Source organism: Hylaeus volcanicus, chromosome 8 (assembly GCF_026283585.1).
Source record: "Hylaeus volcanicus isolate JK05 chromosome 8, UHH_iyHylVolc1.0_haploid, whole genome shotgun sequence".
Lineage (NCBI taxonomy): Eukaryota > Metazoa > Arthropoda > Insecta > Hymenoptera > Colletidae > Hylaeus > Hylaeus volcanicus.
The window spans coordinates 7201167-7221321 of NC_071983.1; the positions used below are offsets into that span (position 1 = coordinate 7201167).

The 20155-nt window shown below is 42.0% G+C and overlaps 1 protein-coding gene across 1 annotated transcript in view; it reads right to left on the bottom strand.

Annotated features, from left to right (window-relative positions):
• Positions 1-20155, bottom strand: part of LOC128880998 (uncharacterized) — a 54828-nt gene that overhangs the window by 5595 nt on the left and 29078 nt on the right. The window contains exons 2-12 of the mRNA XM_054131632.1: positions 17982-18185; positions 17741-17830; positions 16802-16987; positions 16661-16699; positions 12916-13107; positions 10534-10628; positions 6236-6472; positions 5367-5681; positions 4623-4894; positions 1430-1608; positions 124-252 (exon numbers count right to left, since the gene is read on the bottom strand). Of these exons, the coding sequence (XP_053987607.1) occupies positions 124-252; positions 1430-1608; positions 4623-4894; positions 5367-5681; positions 6236-6472; positions 10534-10628; positions 12916-13107; positions 16661-16699; positions 16802-16987; positions 17741-17830; positions 17982-18185 (1938 nt within the window). The remainder of the gene's footprint in view (positions 1-123; positions 253-1429; positions 1609-4622; positions 4895-5366; positions 5682-6235; positions 6473-10533; positions 10629-12915; positions 13108-16660; positions 16700-16801; positions 16988-17740; positions 17831-17981; positions 18186-20155) is intronic.

Below are 20155 nucleotides of genomic sequence, written 5' to 3' on the forward strand. Positions count from 1 at the left end.
GGGAGCTATAGTAACGGTAGCAGGTGTCAAGTGTCGTTGTCAATGATGGATAATGTTGTGGTATGGTAGTTTATAATATACTACTATGGCGATTTCATTGAAAAGCAGAAAAGATGGGTTTACCATCGCCTTTGCGGTGAGAATTCGTGATGGGCGCTGGAACAACAGTGACGGCTGTGCCAATTTCCAGATTCAGGTCCGTGGAGTGATAAGGGGCGCCGAAATAGGGTGGTTCTCTCGGCACGAAGCCACCTTGTGACAAAAAAAAAGTCGACTTCAAGAAAGAACGATAAAAAGGCACGACTCGAAAACTTATCTCTGTACTTTTGAACGTGTCCTAAAATAAAATAGAATTTATTAATATGTAAATCGGTAATGGAAACTGTCGAATATACTGTCGATCCACTTCGTAAAATTACTCTAAATAATAAATAATAATTGATACAATAATAGGTATGTAATAACTCATGTGCTAGTCTCATTTAGACAAGATCATTCTTTTCTGTTTCATTTGTTTCATACATGTTTTTCGTCGCTCCGTTTTGCGTCACGTTGCAACGGCTACACGAGTTTCGCATAATAACGTCGAAAGCGTACGAAATTATATAAATCCACGGTAGCGAGAATTCATGAAAAAAAAAAAAGAAAAAGGAAAGGAAATATATTGAAAAATATACTGTCAAGTCCAGTGCGTCCGTTTCAAACCGGTAAATTTTACAATCCCGCAAAGCGAGGGCCTGCGAAATGCATGCACGTCAGCGTCACGTTGATCGCGATATAAAAAAAAAAAGAATATACAAACAAAAATACTACAACTTCGAGCGTCCGTCTCTCGGGCAGCAGCTGGAAATTTTCGAATTGCGCAAAACAGATCTCTCTAAAATGAATAATAAAAAAGTGGAGAAAAACGAAGAACGACGTATGTGTTGCCATCGACGCTCTCCAATGGCGCTGCAACGTGTTTCGTATTATTTCATTATTCGTTAGCAACTCATGGATATTCATTCGATACCGAGATCGATCATCGTTTCTTTTGTTTATTATTTCTGGGTGAATTGTAAACGGAAGTAAACAGTTTTGGAAGTTATCATTGAGTCGCTAAAAAATCAGAATTACAGCATTGACTTATCGAATACATTTTTGATGATTCGAGGGAATATCCAGAATTTGTAGTTAATTCGTAACTAAGCTTTGCTAAAAATTCTTTTAAAACACCCGATCCGCTTGAACCGGCGTAATGAACAGCACTTTACCCGAAATGCATCTCCGAATCGGTCCTATAGTTGGAAACCCTCTCGTATCAGTGTGCGAGGCCAAACAAGACCAAGGGAAATAAAAATCTCGCTTGTCGGATGTGCGTCACGACGAATATAAAATTTACGTCTCGCGTAAACCCGCGAGAATCCCGAATGCTTAGGATACGACTCACCTTCGGTCTCCACAGGCGGACTGAATCTGTTTTCCTGAGTAGCGATATCGTAAAATCCAGAAGTGTCAGTCGGCCGTAGCTCGGGCGGTACGACCACCGATCCGGAAGGATACCCCGTGACAGGCGACGGAACCGTCTTGTCTTTGACCAGCGCGTCTGCCGCCACGAATGGAATTATCCTGCAAGGAAACGCGGAGATCCACCGTAGAAACTCGTCGGCAACGATATCTACCGCGAACTCAAGGATTTTGCTATGCCGAACAACTTAATTATTAGGAGGTTGCATTGATAGCCGCTGTTTATGTATACGTGGATTTTACTGCGAATACTTGATCAATCGCATCAAATCGCCAAAAAGTGATTCTTATTCGCGACAATGCTCGGGATAATGAAATAATAATTTAAGAATTTTATTATAGAAAATATATCGTTAGTAATACTTTCTATATTTGAGTTTCGTTTTGACTGGTACAGTTGGGAAAGGACCACCTTAACAAAGGTTATTGATTACTGGTCTGAAGATGAAGGAAAAAATTGTTTCACCACGAAGATCTCCAAATTTCTATGAACCTCTACAAAAATTATTTCTATTTCCAAGAACGAAGAAGACGCGTAAATGAGATTCATGATGTAAATAAATATAGTATATACATATATCGCAGAGAGAAAGAAAGATCACTCCTCGGTTAAAAAGAACGTGGTATGTGCTATGAATAGGTGAATAACTCCTTGAGTAAACGAAAGAAAACTTTTAATTCCCAAATCCTTTCGCTTCGACGATTCTTTGCGCAACAACAAGTCCCGTGATTGATATCCCTGCATTCCCTTTTTGCACGGTTGAAGCGTCCCCAGTGTCCGCTAATGGAACGCCCGTGCCAACGTTTGGTCCACGATTCATATTTCCGTCGATGATGTCCATCGGACGTCTACAAGCTGCCCCGTTCGCGTGGAAAGGTACACACACCACCGGAACGTGTCCACGGCATCAGATTGGACCGCGCGCGTACAGTCGAGCGTAGCCGGGGACATCAAAGGACCGTAAAGTTCGTTTGTTTCTTTGCATTAACCAACATTGATTACTATGTCCACCGAGGATGCGGTCCTATAATTTCGAGCGAGGCTTTGAAGCCAGCTGCACGCTGCTCTCCTAAATAGTCACCTGTCTAAGCACCGACCGCCGCCCCAGTGCAGCTTGACTCTGGCAGACGGAATGTTGTTATTCGAGCAAACAAAGTAATAGTCAAAGGCAAAAGGCTACTTTGCGCGGGACGGACGCAGGGAAACCTGGGAAATGCGTTCCGTGGAGGTGCGCCGGCTAGCGGAAGGCTTTTCACCCGATTCAGTTCCAACGAGTTCCTGCCATCGATTTCAATATATAGGTCTTCGCGTAGAATGCCTCCGCGTTTCAAGCGGAGTCGAGTACGTCGAAGCAGAATCAATTGGCCTCCCAAGGTCACAGGAGAGGCGAATACCCCCACCACGGAGCTACCCGCGATTAAATTTCCGTTAAAAATATCGTAACCCGAAGAAAGTATTAAAATAAGAATGAAAATGTGCAGTGGAAGTTCTGCGGTTCTTATAAGAGGATCCGCTTTTGAGGAAATCGACTTTGAACATTTTTCGAGTGCCGACGAGTGTTGCCTAGGCATGTCTGACCATTGCTAGCCGTTTCCACTTACGTCTGACGCGGCGGTAGCCAACGCAAACGTATACAGGGAGCTATGCACAGATTTTTCGTTCGAAAAAAAGGTTGAATGTTTGGGTTAAATTTAGTCGAAAATGTGCAGTGAAATTTTCTTATAAGCTCCGATTTCGAGGAAATCGACTTTAAAAATTTGCCGCGTGCTGTCGAAGAAAGTATTAAAATTGTAAGTTAAGAATTTGGCATCACCGTGTCTCGTCATTTTGTACGGTGTTTCTCTTCTCGAAATCTCGCGCTAGCTAGCTAAATAAATATTGTCGAAATCTCTGCTTCGACTGCTCGATCGATAAATTAAATAAAGAGCTCGATAGAAAAAGAAACGATAGTTCAGAGGTCGCTTCGCTATATTCGAGGACTTCGAAAGGGACCTTCGAAGGGTAACCCAGAAGCCTCGGATGGCACGGCTCCCGATCGATGAATATGCAAGGATATCGCGCTTATTCGCCACAAATGTCGCCTCGATTCCATCGATTTCTCGGTTTCCGTTGAAACTGATACGAAACCCGGGCCACGGCAAGTGTCTCATCGCGGAACGGAGGAAATGGGAGAGTGAAAAATTAAATGTCCACCCCCGATTGCATTTTTAACGGTTACGAGCAGCGGTTGGAAGCGAGGAGGTGGCAGAAGGAAATTTCATTTTTACTTTTACGACAACCTGCGTCCCTTCCGTTTGCAAATGAAACGATCGAGAGATAAGAGTGGAAGGACGCGAACCAGGAATTGGTTTTGTTTCTTCTTGATCTATGGTGAAACATTTTTTAGAATAAACTAGAAGTTTCTTTGGTCGAAGAGAATCTTGAAAAATCCGAGTATAGCGAGAAAATAGTGAATCGCAAGTGTCCATTCGGGCGGGGGTTGGAGGCTTCATCCCCAGCTGGTACAAAATTCTCTATAGAAAGGGGTTTTCTTTGCTATTTAACTCGATGGTTCTTTCAGAAGTAACACAATAAACGGGGAGAAAGTAAAACAGAGGGATCAAAGACTACAGACTTCTATTGTTACCCTACGACCATGTCGATTCTCTTGTTAAAATCACAGGTGGCATAGGATCACAAAGGGGATGACGGAAGAGAATCACACTTTGCTATCCGATGTGTGTACCAGTGTTGGCCAAACTCTAATTGTAACGAAGTTAATTCCAATTAAAATCCGAATGCGATTTGAAGTTGATTCAATTGAAATCCAACGTCCCAATTTATATCTCTTCGATTCCGACTGAAGTTGGTAGCAATTGAAACTGGATTTTTAAATACACCTGACGTTTTTTTTTTTTTTATTTTTCAATCGAAGTACAGACTTTTCGATCGCGATAGAAGCGACTCAACTTCCCCCGTCGCCTCAAAGATTAATTGCAATTAACATTTCAGTGGATGGAATCAAAACTGATTAACGTCGAACGCCGGACTACGGTTCCTGGAATCTCCCATCTGGTACTGTTAATTCGTTAGGTCAACCACGTTTCGTGGACTCGTGGACTGCTATTTACCTTACCTGACATTCGGTAGCGACGGCGGTAACGTTGGCTCGTCGTAATCGTAATCGTAGTCCACTCCCTTCTCTCTGTGAGTGATGTTCAGTATGGCTTCGACGTCCGGCGGAATTGACCTAATCGGGTTTATCGTGACACCCTGAATGTGACCCACCGAGACGTTCGTTTTCACGGTAACGTTCATCACCAGGATGTCATCCGGCATTAGTACACTGGATGACGTTTTGGCGGGCGCCCCTTTAGTTATGGACTCCGTTGTCTCTGCTGGCTCCATCTAATCGCAACAGGTCCCATTGTTAACCGTCAACCGCTGAATCGACATTGATAGCTAATTTCGATTTTAATCGATCGATTCTGGAAATCAGTTCACCCGCCTGTACACAGGGTGTCCCGTACAAAAATTGCGACAGGTTTCTTGAAAACTGGCGTACTCGTTGTATTAATTGTAAAATTTATTCAATTGAGTAAATTTATTCGTTGTGTATATTTTCGGTATGTTTTCCATTAAGTCATGAATGCATAGAATCCGCGGTCTACCAATGAGGATGTACGCTTCATTTTTAGGTATAATGACTATAAATGAAATAAAAATGGTCCGAGCAAATGTTACTCGGATTTATAAAATTAAAATAGCACTCATTCCAAACCCTAGAAAATTAACTACCATTTGCTGGTACACGAAATACAATGTCCCAATTAGTCTTTCTTTATATTCTACCGATGTATCGCGCTATCGTAAGACTTACCGTGAAGTTCACATGGTCGAAGTCTTCTTTGAACGCTGCCTGAGTCAAATTCGAGGAGGCGACAGTATCCTTGTTCCTCACAGTCACGTTGATCTTCGTCTCCTCCTCCGTCACTGTATCGTTTCCAACTACTTCCGGTAAGGGGGTTGTTCGATCAGTGGTGGCGTCCTCCGAGGATGAGAGATCCTCGATCGTGGTAATCGTAGATCCCTCCACGGTGCTCGTCGAGAACGTCGTAGAAAGGTCGTTGGCTGAGTCATCTTCTTTGCTGGCCAAGGTCGACTCCAGGGTCGTCGAGTCGACCATGGTTGTCAGCTGCAAAACGTTAGTAGGACGATACAGGCTTTTATATCGAATTTGTATACAGGGTGTCCCAAAATTAGTGTGAGTGAGTTTTATTGGAATTATGAGAATTTTGAAGGCATGAAAACTTCATGGAAGCTGTTTCATATTGATTTATGAGACAGTTGCGTTGAAATTGAAAGAATCTCATGAAATTTCAGAAGATCTCATTGATCCTACGAAAGTTTTATTTTGATTACGAGAATCCTGAAGGCATGAAAATTTCATGGAAACTGTAAGATCTTGACATTTTGAGGATGTAATTACACCTACGAGAATTTTATTGCAATTGTAAGTATATCACTAAAATCATGAGCATTTCATTCCCATCATTAGAATCTTTTATTGCCATCGTGATAATTTTCTTGAAGATTGGAACTATAAATTTCGCTAACATCGTATTTCCTTGAAATTCTGACCATTTTACATTCGAGCCTCGGACGACTCGACCGTATTTCTTCCAGAGCCTTTCCATCTTCCTCCCGAGTCCTTTCGAAATAAATTAAATAGCGTACAAATATTTTTACCTCCTCGAGGAAGCCTGGCGTCGTGGTGGGGATTTCAGGGCTGGACTTGACGTTGGCCACCGTCTCCACCAGGATCTCGTTGTCCATGATGTCGGTCTCGAACGTGGAAGGCCATGACGTGGGATCGGTGGGGATCGAGGACTCCTCACGGTCCGTCGTGCTCGAATCGATTCGTTCCTCGACCACGCGATGACCGCGACCCTCCACCGGAAGGCTCGTTATTTGCTCCGCTGCAGGCTGTACAAAAAGTCGTTCGTGGCCTAATCGAATTATTTAAAGAAACAACAATCCTTTGCTGCACCCTCGACGAAGGCTACAGCGATCGGTCCCGGCGATTTACATTTTACATATTCCGTGAGCGTATAATACCTGGCTTTCTTCGAATCCGTGAGTGTGCGTTAATTTTTAATTCGAGCCGATCGCGACGATTTGCGAGAGCTTTCGACTGAAATATTTTTAGAATTTTTCAGTTACATCAACAAATATTTTCCTTGTGCTATTATTAGACTCGGGAGGACCTGTGTGACTCGTGGCTGCTTTTTAACGAGGCATTTTTATTAAGAGTCAATCACTTTCTATTAAAGAGTCAATCGCTTTCTATTAAAGAACTGGATATTACGAATCCTTTGTTTACCCAGTTCGTGGTTTCTTTCTAAGAGAATTCCGAAGTGTTTTTGTCGCGGACCGTCTCTTGTTATTTCGAATATTTTTGTTTCTAATATTTTATAACAGAAACTGCCCCCAACGTTAGTTCCCATGAATCTTTTATTCATCGCTAACAAGAGCCCGCTTGAGTCATTTCTAATTCAAGGCAAAAAGGCCAGGTGAACGAGAATCAATCTTTCACGCACCGCGCGAATCCTTTTTTTTATCCACGAGCCAGTTTCACAGGATAATATTTATCTCCGCAACGGAATGTACAATTAAAATCGTTCTGCTTCGTCGAAATGGAACCACTGTTGCGAACACATTGTCCGTGATACTCTCTTTTTTTTTTGTAAAAGCGATAGACCATTATGTTTTTAAAATACTCCCTCCGGGGTCTGTTAACAACAACAAAAATGACGCAAAAACTTGAATTATTTGCATACGGCCGAGCGACCCAGCGCATGGGTCATACAGCTACGTCGAAGTGGATATTTCCGTGTAATTGCGATCCCACTTCGTCGTTTATTCATAGATTTTAATTACACTCGGTTTGTTTGTTGTTCGCCGAGATCGAACGCTAAAAGCACAAAATTTTACTGCTCGAAACTGGTGTGATTGCGTTTCAATTATTATCGAAATAATTATTGATAAACGAATTAAATATCGGAGGGCTTAATAAATTATTATAGGGTTAGTTGTTAATTCATCAAGCAGCGGCGGTGGTGTTAGTAATATCAACGATACCAGTATTAGTTATCGATATACTACCGTTACCTATGACTTCCAAGCCAAGACGAAACCCACTTTCAATTCCTCGAGGCAGGCGCACTTAACCTGGATGCACTTATCGTGCCTTCGCTAAAACAAAATTCGTACCCAGGGAGATAACGTTAGGAATCCATTTTTCGAACCGTGTGACACGTCACGCGGGAATATGGTTCTTTCATCTACATGGCAAAAGGAGCCAAATCGCGTTTCCTCCGTTCGTTTTCCCGAGATGAAAGAGTCGAAGCTTGTGCTGACGAGTGAACTCCGACATCCAGGGAAAGAATATAGTACATATGTCGGTGTTAAGTAGAAAGTATCTCTTTCGAAGTATATCATCTACTAAGGATTTAAAAAAGATATACAATCGATTCACCAAACAGTAAATTATAATTAAATAAATGAATTGTAAGTGTCGGTGACCATGATAGAGTGAAAATTAGGTTCCCCTATCAATATACTCACTTACTACGCAGACTTAATTGTAAATAATGATTAGACTGTGGATGTTCGTGCATTTGAGGCCTTGAGAACCAAAGTGGCCTAAGTAACAGTTTTTTGAAAAATTGAATTATGGCCTAGAGCGCATAGCTGACAGGATGTTTCATAAAACCAAAGTGACGGTATAGAAATAATTAAATGAAAATCGTGGCTTCCAATTTCTCTTTATAATCTGGCTCTCATGGATAGATTCATGGTCAGTGAATATATAGAAAAATTTATGAATACGTACAAGAAAATATCAATAATAAAATACTTGCTACATTGTTTAGAAAATAAGAGACACTTCCATTTAAATCTCTAATTTATTTTTTTTTTTTATTTTTTTTAAATCTCAATGGAGATTTTTTAAAAATCGAGTACAAGAAATCTCTAATTTTTATTTGAATTCTGTGAAAATCTGAATTTCTAGATTCAGATATTAACTAGATGAAAGTCTGGACGACTGTGGTAGTATGAAAGTTAGGTGCGCATGGCCTATCAATATCGAGGAAGGAAAGACCCTCCAAGATTCCTCTCGTCATCGACGCATAATCTCGTCCGTGGCCACGTGATTTACAACTCCAAGTGGAATTTAATTAATGGAATCCCAAGGGAACGGACGCTCCGTCGGTTAGACATTTAACTTAGTTAATCCGAGAACGCCAAGTGAAGCATTCCTCGTCAGAGACTTCGGCCTCGGATTGGACAGAGTCTGTTATAGTTCTGTCGGTGTTAAACCGCTCGAAACAATTATGGGACCATTTATTCCAGCGACTTTGTTCCCTAGAATGTTCAATAACCCGGAAACTATGGTCCAGGGACTTCCGGAATAGTTAGGGACTCTAAACAGTGCTTCGAAGACTGTCTTTCGAAGAACAGTAATACACTTTTTATCCTTTGATGAATTTGTTACTCATTTTTAATTGCAAAGTCTGTGGTGGTTAAATGGAGTATTTTCGAATAGAATTAATTCTTCATAGAAGAAGTGAAAATTGAGTGAAAATTGTTGTTAAGATAAAAGAATTTAGGAGACGTTACTTTGAAAATATCACGTGGGACTGTTCTTCGATCGCGCGCCATAGAAAATCAATGAAAACAGTGTCGAATTCGGTTTCTTCTAAAGAATAATTCACCCATGAATCTTTCAAAAAATAATCGATATAAATAATTCTACGATCGTCGTTTAGAGGGTTCCAAGGCTGATGATTCAAATAGAGGAGTGATAGGTATTACTCCCTAAAATTTTATACGTCTCTCGTCCTCGGTAGATTCCTTCCGTTCTGGCTTCGTGTCGGATCATCCTTCGCCTGTTAAAATTCCGTGTCGTCTTTGGAAAGTACGCCCTCTGAATACGAAAACAGCGATTTTGGGAAACGCGAACCGGGGTAAAACGATAGGGGCGATTTTTTTCCTCTCTCGTTTTCACGCCACTCTTTCCCCGGGCGATTTTTCAGACGGTTTTATATCGTTTCGGACGGATATCGTCGGGAACGAGAAATTTATCGGCGTCGGGATACGTGGGGCTATCTTCCTGGTCCAAAAATATGAAAACGCGATCGACGCTACCAAACGTTTGGACCGAGATATTGAAATTACTCGATCATCGTCATTTGCTCCTCGTGTACTGTCGATCCCATAAATATTCCTACGATCTATGTCTATTAAAGAAATCGAATGGTACGTTTCGTGTTTACAAATAAAGTTTTCGCTGTAAGTATCAGGGGGACCGAATAGTAATCAAAATTTTATCAACGTTTATTTATTAAAGAAATCATAAATACTAAGGTAACAAAATAATTCCCATCATCGAATGACAAAAAAGTCCTTCGATCCTTCATTGAAAAACTTTTCCAAGTCGAAGACTTGGTGAAAAGTCATACATTTCTTTGGAAACATAGAACCAATTATTTAATGTCTCCAGTAGACATAGGGGGGTAGGAATACTTATGGGACCGACCGTCAAATGAATTCGATCTATAGAAATATCAACAATGCTATCCCTGGTAAACGTTTTACTACCCCTTAAATATTCCCGATCAAACCACGATTATCCTCAGAGAAATACTCAACGAAAATAAATACCGCTTCGAAATAGATAAATGAAAATTAATAGCTTCCCCGTTTCAAGCACGCTCAACAAGAATAGCGAGATCGAGCGAACACCGAGATCAAAGAAACCCAATCGAAATCACCGTGAACTCGAACCCAGAGTCGATCGAGTCGCATTCGTCCATAGTAGGAAGGCAAGATGGGTGGCCCAAGAATTTCCCAACCAATCGCCGAGAACGCGATAGAAGCATGCAACGGAAGCTGAAAGCACAGGACAGTAGGAAGATTGATTCGTCGAAATAAGCGGGAACCGACGGAAGAGGCTAGGTATTCGAAGTTATACGAAAACATACAAAGAAATTGGTCTCCTTGCGAAACTTGGCGTAGTCCTTGCTGATGAACGCGTACGAGGCGTAGTTCTGGGTGGCCTTAACCTCGATGCTACCGCCTTGAACGTTTAATCTGTCAGTTTCTTATGGCATTCGGGCTAGAACACCTAGGTGGTAATCAGGGTTGTGAAAGAGCACAGGGTTTTTCCGCTGCTCACGCCCCCGGGTTGTGTTTCCTTCTTTGTTCTCGCTGGAAATTGGAATCAACGCTCGTTCTCCCGTCGTATCGATGGGAGATCTGTCTTCGTTAGGAGATTGAAAAAGTTCCAAAGGTTTTATATATATATATACTTGACGTGGGTGTGCGAGCTGAGACGATGAGGAGGTTGCGACGAATGCAGGCTGAATCTTTGGGCAAAATTGAGTCGAAAATGTGCAATGGAATTTTCTTATAAGAAGCTCCGCTTTTGAGGAAATCGACTTTGAAAATTTGTCGGGTGCTGTCAAGTGTTGGCTAGGCATGTCTGGCCACTGCTAGCCGTTTTCACTTACGTCTACCGCAGCGGTAGCCAACGCAAGAAAATAGATGAATAATATAGAACAATGTTGTTACTCCACGTTTATCTTCATTCTCGAGAAAGTCTATTTTGAAAATGTTTGGGCTGTGCGACTTACTTAATTACTCCTCTTGACTGACGTATCTATTCATTGCTCCCTGTACGCGCTTGCGTTGGCTACCGCCGCGCCAGACGTAAGCGGAAACGGCTAGCAATGGTCAGACATGCCTAGCCAATACTTGACACCAGTCGAACAATTTTCAAAGTCGATTTCCTCGAAAGCGGAGCTTCTTATAAGAAAATTCCACTGTACATTTTCGACTCAATTTACCTCAAAGATTCTACTTTTTTTTTTCGAGTGAAAAAGTTCCGAGTCGAGTCGAGTTTCGAGTCGAAAATGTATGCTAAACTCTAAAATTCTAAACACACCTAGACCTGAATTATAAATTTACTACGAGATACTCCAAGACACCAATCACTTTTCCGCACGTTTGTTGTTTCGTTCTCTATCGACCGGGACCGGTTCCATTTCAGAATTTGTATGTGACGTTTAATAGGCGATACAGCTCAAGCTTTGCGCTGCCCATCCACACCCACGCAATGTTTTATTTTATGCACGACGGGATATAACGACTGCGGGAGCACGTTTGCTCCCTGTCAAACTATCAAACGCGTTTCCTCTTAAACGCGATATTGGCTTTTACAGCAAACATCACGGCCCGCTGAATTATTTTCATTCGTTAGTCGCGCACTTTTCCGCGCGCAGCGTATCCAATCTCGGCGTGCAACCGGATCAAATAAACGATCCTCGAATGAATCAACGAAACTAGAGCACTTCCGGCACGTGTCAACAACGCGGCTCTTTTCATTGACAGTGTACTTCCGCGGTATACGGGCACTCGACGAAGCGTTCAAATTTCATGACTTACTCCGACGCGATAGTCAAAAATTTGAGTACGTGTTTTCTCATTCGTCGAATCAAAAATTTCGAAGCCGGGTTTGCTCGAAAGTTATTAAAGGGTGAGTTTCTACATTTTTCTCTACAGCATTTTTCTTTTTTACTTTCGACTCGAAATTTGAACTTCACTAATACTCTGGAATTCAAATCCTTTAAAATAAAATCCTTTAAAACCTGAACCGCCAAGAATATGGCCTCGTTTCACGGAACGGGGACACTCGGCGGACCATTCATATTTAATGATTTCCTGATTGGATTCGGTTCGGCTTCGTTCATCGCCCAGGACTACCCGGGAACATTTTTCGCGTATAATTTCATCGGGGTGGAGAAACGAACAGCTTCGAAGATAAAACGTTTTAAATAATATATCACGATACTAATCGTAAACAACAAAGCTTACACCTTCATTTACTGGCGAGATTTGTAAGTCCCTAGAAAGCTGTCGTGACTTTCGAGTCCACTTGTATGAAGTTCGAAGCTTTTACAGCCAACTCTATGAGATGATACAAGAGCGAGATGTACGCCTAGATTTGAAAAACTTTTGAGAAATTCGGTGTAAATAAAGGGTCAAAAATGTTTTAATACTCCTTCGAGAAATAATAAATTCTCCATACGAACGTCAACATTTTATCTTCAAAGAAATTTGTTCAAAGTGATTAATACGCGTCCGTGAATCTCTAAAAATATTAAATATCTTGTGCCAGCTCGCGAAAAAGTAATGGCCACGAATTTTTTTCGCTACCCGTTTGAACGTCTGATCCCCGAAAATGGGAGAACGTTGTCGGAAAAACAGCGTTAGCGCCGCGAGAAATTGGAAACACAATCCGGGGTGTGCCTGTCGGGCGCGGGGCGAGTTCGCGGCAACCCTGATGCAAAGTTATTGCGACTCACTGCAGTTGTAGGTGGAGGGACAGCAGTGTCCGTCGCGTACGATGGGGGTGCAGCCTTGAAGGGGTGGAGCGCAGGCGAGGGGCACGCAACGCACCGCGCCCATCGCGCAGAAACAATTGTCGCAGGCAGCCTTCCACTCGATGTCCCTGACCATCTCGCCCTCCTCGTAAACCCGTGATCCGACGCGACATCCTGTGGAATAAAGAATAAATCCTTCGATTTTTCACGCGTTCACCCTTAACGCTCCCACATCGGCCACTTCACGGATGATTGATCAACCCTTTGCGCTCGAGGCCTTTTTTACTGGTATCTACCAGCAACTCGAGATGTTTCTTAGCATTCTATTGTCATCTAAGCTATCTAGATTTGAGAATTAAGGTCACCTTTACCTCGCCGATAATTATTTTATCGATACTTCGAGCACCAAAGAAATTAAACCTAAAGAAACATTAGGTATCGTAGTAGATTTGCACATCTCTCGAGTACAAACGGTTGACTTCTTTAATTTTACAATTTCAATTTTCTACTTCTCGTCAGTTTAAAGGTTGCTCTATTTATTACACGACTCCACCGTGTGAGGCCAATGAATGACTCCAATGAATATTTCGAGACTAAAGGGGTTTGGAACTACGTTTTTTTAGCGATTTGCATGAACTTTGTTTTAGCAAGAAAGGAATGTATATAATTCGACGAAACTTTGAGAATATTTTATATATATATATATTCAAGTAAATATCGCAATTTTTTGTAAGTATTTCCACGGAAAAACGGAAGCCATCGACTGCCACATTCTGGAGGCCACAGTTTTCACCTGAAATCAATGAGGATTTAAATTTACTTTAAAGACACGCCTTTCTACTGTGCAAACATAAATTCCGTCTCAAAAAATTGAATATTGCATTTCTAGAGCTGTTTAAACGAAAGAGCATAATTTATTGCTCTAACATATATACAATGTTCTCGAAGTTTTATTAAATTATATACATTTCTTTCTTGCCAGACAAATTTCATGTATATCACTAATGAAGTCCTAAACCTATTTTTCCCCTAAATCCAGACATATCTTCAACGTTTACGAAGAATACGAACCACCAGAGTTACTCCCGGGTTTCTATCGATATTTTCCGAAGAAATTTAATACGAACAAATAATTTCCTCCGCCAAGTACTCATCCATGAAACGAAGTCAACGCAACAGAGGCTCGACGGATCCTGAATAGCATGTCGTCCCCGCGTTTAGATCTCGGATCGTTGACTAATCTATTTTGATTTCGCGTTCCGCTGTTTGTCTTCGATAAGAGTTTAATCACCGCCCCCGTCACGCCAACGGTCACGTTGTCGCTGAAAACCCTCTGAAACGGCGACTCCGTCCGGCGAAAGTTGCGACGAAAAGTTTCACGCGATAAAAAGGAAAGTTTCCTAACGTCCCCTCCCCATGGTCGCCACATCAGCCGCTTTAGAAGAAGCCACGGGCGCTGGTCGAGTTTAAATTAAAGCTCGGCTTACGAGGAAAAATCGCGACGCGGGATGAAATCAGGTGACCCTGGCTATAGCGAATTTTAATTCCCCTTAAGTCGCGTCGCGTCTCGCCTACGAGTATCTTTTAATTATCGGCCGAGAAAATCCTTTTAAAGGTTTAGAGTCGGACGCCGCGAGACTCGAATTTATGAATTTTAGCTCGACGATCGATTAAGAAAGAAAAAAAAAACAATTGTAACGCACCGCCAGAAAACTCGTAAACTCGGCCCTCTCATTTTCGAACGTTGACCTCCGAAAGTCTCCCGGACGTTTTCATTTCGTTTCGTTTTTTTTCCCTTCGATTTTCCCGCGAGAAGGAAACTTTCTCCTTTTTTTCGGAATACACGCGCGTCGGAGACTCGGAGGGAAACGTTTAGCGCAATAAAACATGGTTACTGTCGGCGTTCTTTTATCCCGTGACACTTGCTTCAGAAAGATTTCTACCGTCGTTTCTCTGCTCGTTCACTTAACGCCCAGTTTCATTCAATTTTACGACGCCGCGGCCCTTTCCAGAGGAAACTGGAAATCACGTTTCCAGGTAAATCTGACGCGTGAAGAGACGCCGGGACTTTTATTTCCCGCGCTACCCCTGTTTTTCCTAGCCGCTGTTACGAAATTTTCGTTTTTCCAACATCTTCCCCAGCGATTCTTCACGCTTTACTCGTTATTCTACTTCGCGCCCTTAAAACGCGCGGAAGCGTTGCCAACTTTTATTTAAAATTTGGCTAAATTAGATGATTAGTTTGATCTTCCTACTTGTTTCCACTGAAAATCTGGAAATTTCGATCTGCGTTCTGTCTTGAGAACTAATAAAAATCGGGTAAATGCATCAAGGGTCAATGAATTCGTCTTGAAAAGTACTATCGCACGATCCGCCCCAAAAATATATAGTTCCATTTAAAAAACGAAACTTCACCATCGTATCTTTTACATTAATAATATAAAAAAGAATTTCGTTTGCGCCACAATATAGAGCCCGTAGTATCCTGCAGTTCACATATAAACAAATTTTTCGTATCATCAATAGTTATTGAAATATGCGTCTGTCGCACTTGACCCCGGACACCCTGTATATGAGAATGTATCTTCACGCTCGCATAACGAACTAACTCTATTTTTAACCGACTTCGAAAAGGAGGATGTTACTCAATTCGACATATATATATTTTTTTTTTGTCTTCATGAAACAGAACAACCCACTTCTACGAAAAGAAGCAACTTCGTCGTTTGCGATACCTACAGCTGTTCCTTTAGGAAAAAGTTGGCGAAGTCCCGAGGGCAGAGTAAATAAATCGTGCGAAGCGTATCGGAACTCTAATCGCGCGAAACACGGGTTCGGACGTCAAAGGGTTAATCCCAAACAGCTCCGCGGCAACAACCCCAATGAAACGAAGGGGGCAGCGGGTCGGTAACTGTGAAATCGGTAAATAACAATCGTACGGCGACCCTGTTGTTTCGCCTCGAACAGGAAAACAACGAGTTATCCACGTCGAACGGCGCCGTAACACCGTAATAACGCCCCCGGGTGACGTTCCCGCGATAGAAGTTCGCCCTGGAACGGATCATCGGGTCCGATATTGGGTTCTTTCGGTTTTCAACCACCCCGTCCTCGCCCCGCGGCGTAGATGGGTGAAAGGAGATTGGCTACCGGCGCTTTATGAAGTGCTGTATCACCTTCGACCGAATGGATTCGGGAGATTATCCACCCTCTTCCACCCTCAGAAGATTTCGTTGTTCTTGAGTTTGGATTCGGCTCGGCTTGAAAGTTAAATTGCCCGACACGCCCCCGCTTTTTCAACCCCGTAAGCTTTCTTGGGAAAAAGGGACGTGCAAAATTTGATTGCCGTAACAAATATCGAACGAAACCGATCGGAATATAGCATCGATTTGGATCGCGTGGAGCATTCTTATTATTTACGCGATACTTTCTTTGGGTTTAATTTCTTTGGAGCTCGAAGTGTCGATAAAATGATTGTCGGCGAGGTAAAGGTGACCTTATTTTCAAATCTAGATAGCTTAGAATTCATAATAATAGAATGCTAAGAAACATCTCGAGTTGCTGGTAGATACCAGAACAAAAGGCCTCGAGTGCAAAGGATTAAAGATCAAAAATACGGCGCTGCTGATTTATCCTCTTATCAAATTTTGCGGAGGATGTATAATACATTGCTCGAAACGAGAGTAACGCAAATAATAATACCGTCGAAAAGAACGAACATCGAACTCACCATTTCCCGTGACTGGCGCCAGGGTGGACGGGTGGAGATCTTTAAGAGAAAAAAAAAAAAAAAGAAGAACAGAACCAGTATGAGTTATTTCGATTCGTTGGTAGGTGAACCGACGACGCGACGGGACGAGAGCACACTCACGGGTGCAATTGTAGGCAACCGGGCAGCACGAGTGCGGCGCATAGAGAGGAGTGCATCCTGGCAGGGGCAACAGGCACTTCGGTCTGATGCATCTTCTTGCACCGGAGATGCAGTAGCAGTACTCGCATCTGCGCGAGCCCATCATCGCCGAACCTGGCCCGTATCTCACGCCCTCGTGCAGGCAACCTGTTAACAACAACAAATCGTATCTTTTCGATCGAAACACTTTCGGACGATATCAACAACCGTACTCTAACCCTAGGATGACTTCGGACGAGTTGAATTATTTCTCGAGTGACTGAGACTAATTATTTCTATCGATAAACTAAGAAGCCTGAGAGACCTTAGAAGTCTGATTTTCCAAATTAGATTTTTAAAATAATATCGATGCGTTATTATTATTCGAACAATTTTGACAGCTGACGTTTTTTCAACTTTTGTTCGAAGAGTAACACGCATACAGCCAGATATTAAAAACAAACCAATCGAAACTTAGGGCATTTAAAGGTTAAAAGAATTTTCTCTACTCTTACTTGTCAGTCCTTGCGCGTGACGATTTTAAAATCAACAATTATGGAAAGATCGTTATGTTAAACACTTGTTCGTTACTATTAAGGAGTTAATATTGCACGTGATGTCTCTAGTTTTATCAAAGGAAATTATTTGTAATAATAATACATCCGAGTTAAAAGTACCAGACGCGCTTAATGCTTGATAAATAAATATTATCTTCGTTTCAAGCACGGTTGAACGTAACCAGGCATTCAAACGGACAATTTCGAGAACGTTACTCGATTGCGTACCTATAACGAGTACATACTGAACTGAATTCCGTGAATTACATCTCGGCTAGCGCGGTACGTGTTGCAGCCGTGCACTCGTGCTAAAGAGTCTACTTCGAGTTATATCTTCGTCTCGTCATTAGTACGAAGTCGTTACCTTGAAAGCGAGAATTCGTATAATCCTTCTCGTACGTCTCTTCCTGCTCCACGTGAACGTTGGACCTTCTCAAAGCGTTCTCGGAGTCGCCTGGAAATTCCACGAGCCTTAATTCCCTCATCTCCTCGACTATCTATTTTTTTTATACTTTAATTCGTTGTTTAATACATCGATTGTCCCCTATTATGATATCAATTGATCCCGAAATACGACTAGGAATACTTGTCACGATCGCACTAACGTGTGTCGCCGCAAATCAGTTCGGCGCAGCACACGTTCTCTCCTGGTGGACGAAAACGGCACCCCGGTGGAGGTGGATTCGGTAACCGTGGACAAACTCGAAGACGACATCTGAGGGCGCCATCGATACACCTGCACTGCAAACAGGGCTCGGCCGTTGCTACAGACGTGCCCTCCTGGTACCTGCGACCCTCGTACCTGCACGCTGCAACAAACACTCCTGATATGTTAGGTAAAGCTGACCACTCGTAACAAAATTGTAGCGGGGATGGTTATATTTTCTTAGACTTAGTTTGAAATTTTCTTACAGATAAGAAGAGCGTTGGTTGCGATAGTAACGCGTCGGAAGTCTGACTGAACGTACGTAGCAAGATACAGAGTGGACGATTTATCCAAAGACATCGAAAATTGATAACCTCGTTCGAATGGTGAAAACGCTAGGAAGTGAAGGAAATAGAATTTTGCAAATTTTCCACCTCGTATAAAAAAAATATCTCGAGGATTCTTTCAAATCCTTCGATGGAAGAAGACCCAGTTCCCGAGATATTTTAGTGTCCTTAAATAAATCGTCCACCCTATGTGATACAATTTTTCCATTGAGTCTAATTTTCAAGAACATCCCTGCAACACCCCTGCACTCCTCGTCAATTAATTTAAGCGTGTTAAACGGTTCGATTGTCCCCCTATAGACAGTTTTCACACCGATTGTAGAAAGCACTCTAAAAAAAAAAAAGGGTTTCCATTGAAACGATCGAAAAATACACCGTCGGAGGCAGCTTCATCGCAATTCCGTGCATCGGTGCATCGTCATTTCGAGCGCAAAAATCGGCGATATCCTGGCCGGGAAAATGTCCGATGGGAATATCGCGAATTAGGTGTTATTCCGCGATCGCGTTGTCCCCCGTCGTGTATTACAACTATTACAACTTGTTCCGCAGTGATTCTATTGTATTTAATTCCGCGCCGTTCCAGCGGTGAAATCGATTTTAAAGCGCCCAGCGAGATTTCGTGTTAATGTTCGAGCAATTTTTGGCGAGAAATTCTGAGTCCTGAAATAGAACCAATTAAAAAATATCCTCGCGGTGTTTGCCAGGTTCGAGTGCGTTGCTTGGATTTCTGTCTAAGGGCGAGGCATAATAAAGTATAAATATGTACAGTCGGAAAAATTTATTTGGAAACGTCAAACTATTCGTTTAATTTAAATAAATTTCTTCGGTAGACGAAGAGAGTACGAGTGCTCGCGAAACTGACTGCATTTTTACTTTGTTCTTATTCTGTTACGTTAAATTTGACTCGAGTGTCGGTTAATTCGTGTAGATAAATAAAATAGTCGATATTCCATGGATTAAATATCGAAAAGCCATTGGAATCGTTCGCGCAGGTGGAATATTCTCTATGAATTGATAACCTCGTTCGAATGGCGAAAATGCTAGAAAATAAAGGAAATAGAATTTTGCAAATTTTCCGCCTCGTATAACGCGTGATCCAATAGCAAATCGGATCAACGCTCTCGTGATGTCGCTCTCGTTGATTACGTAAATCGAGCGTATGGCGAAAGTTTAGCGAAAGCTAATTAACGACTAACTGGATTGTTAATAATCGCGGCTTCCTCGTCGCTTCCTGGACAAATTTTCTGCTCGTTACTCGCGCATATTTACGGTTCGCGGATCATCAGATCGCTCGTACTCGTTACACGTAAACCGTGTCGGATCATGCTACTGAACGATGCGAACGTTAATGAATATCCTCTCCTTTTCGTCAATCTTTTTCACAAACTCTAATGATGACAACCTTTTCAAACTTTGCATATCGATTTCCATATGTTTCATGAAAATATACATTTTTTAAAGAAATAAATTTGTCGAAGAAAGTGCTTCAATAAAAAATAAAAAAAATAAAAAACACGTGGAACATGTGTTTTTATACGATTCATTCTTATACATCAGCCGAAGATGATAAAACAAAATATTGAGATTGACAAGGCATTTGCTATACTTCACTGAAAAGTGTACGATCGTTCGATACACCGAAACAAACATTCGTTTCGAAAATATTTGTGGAGCCTTCGAAGCCTACGTTCAAAAAAGTAGAAGCCTGAGTGCAAGAGCGACTGACGAACTAATTATGCAAAACCGATCAAGAATATACCAACAATACTGAAATACATTTTCGTAC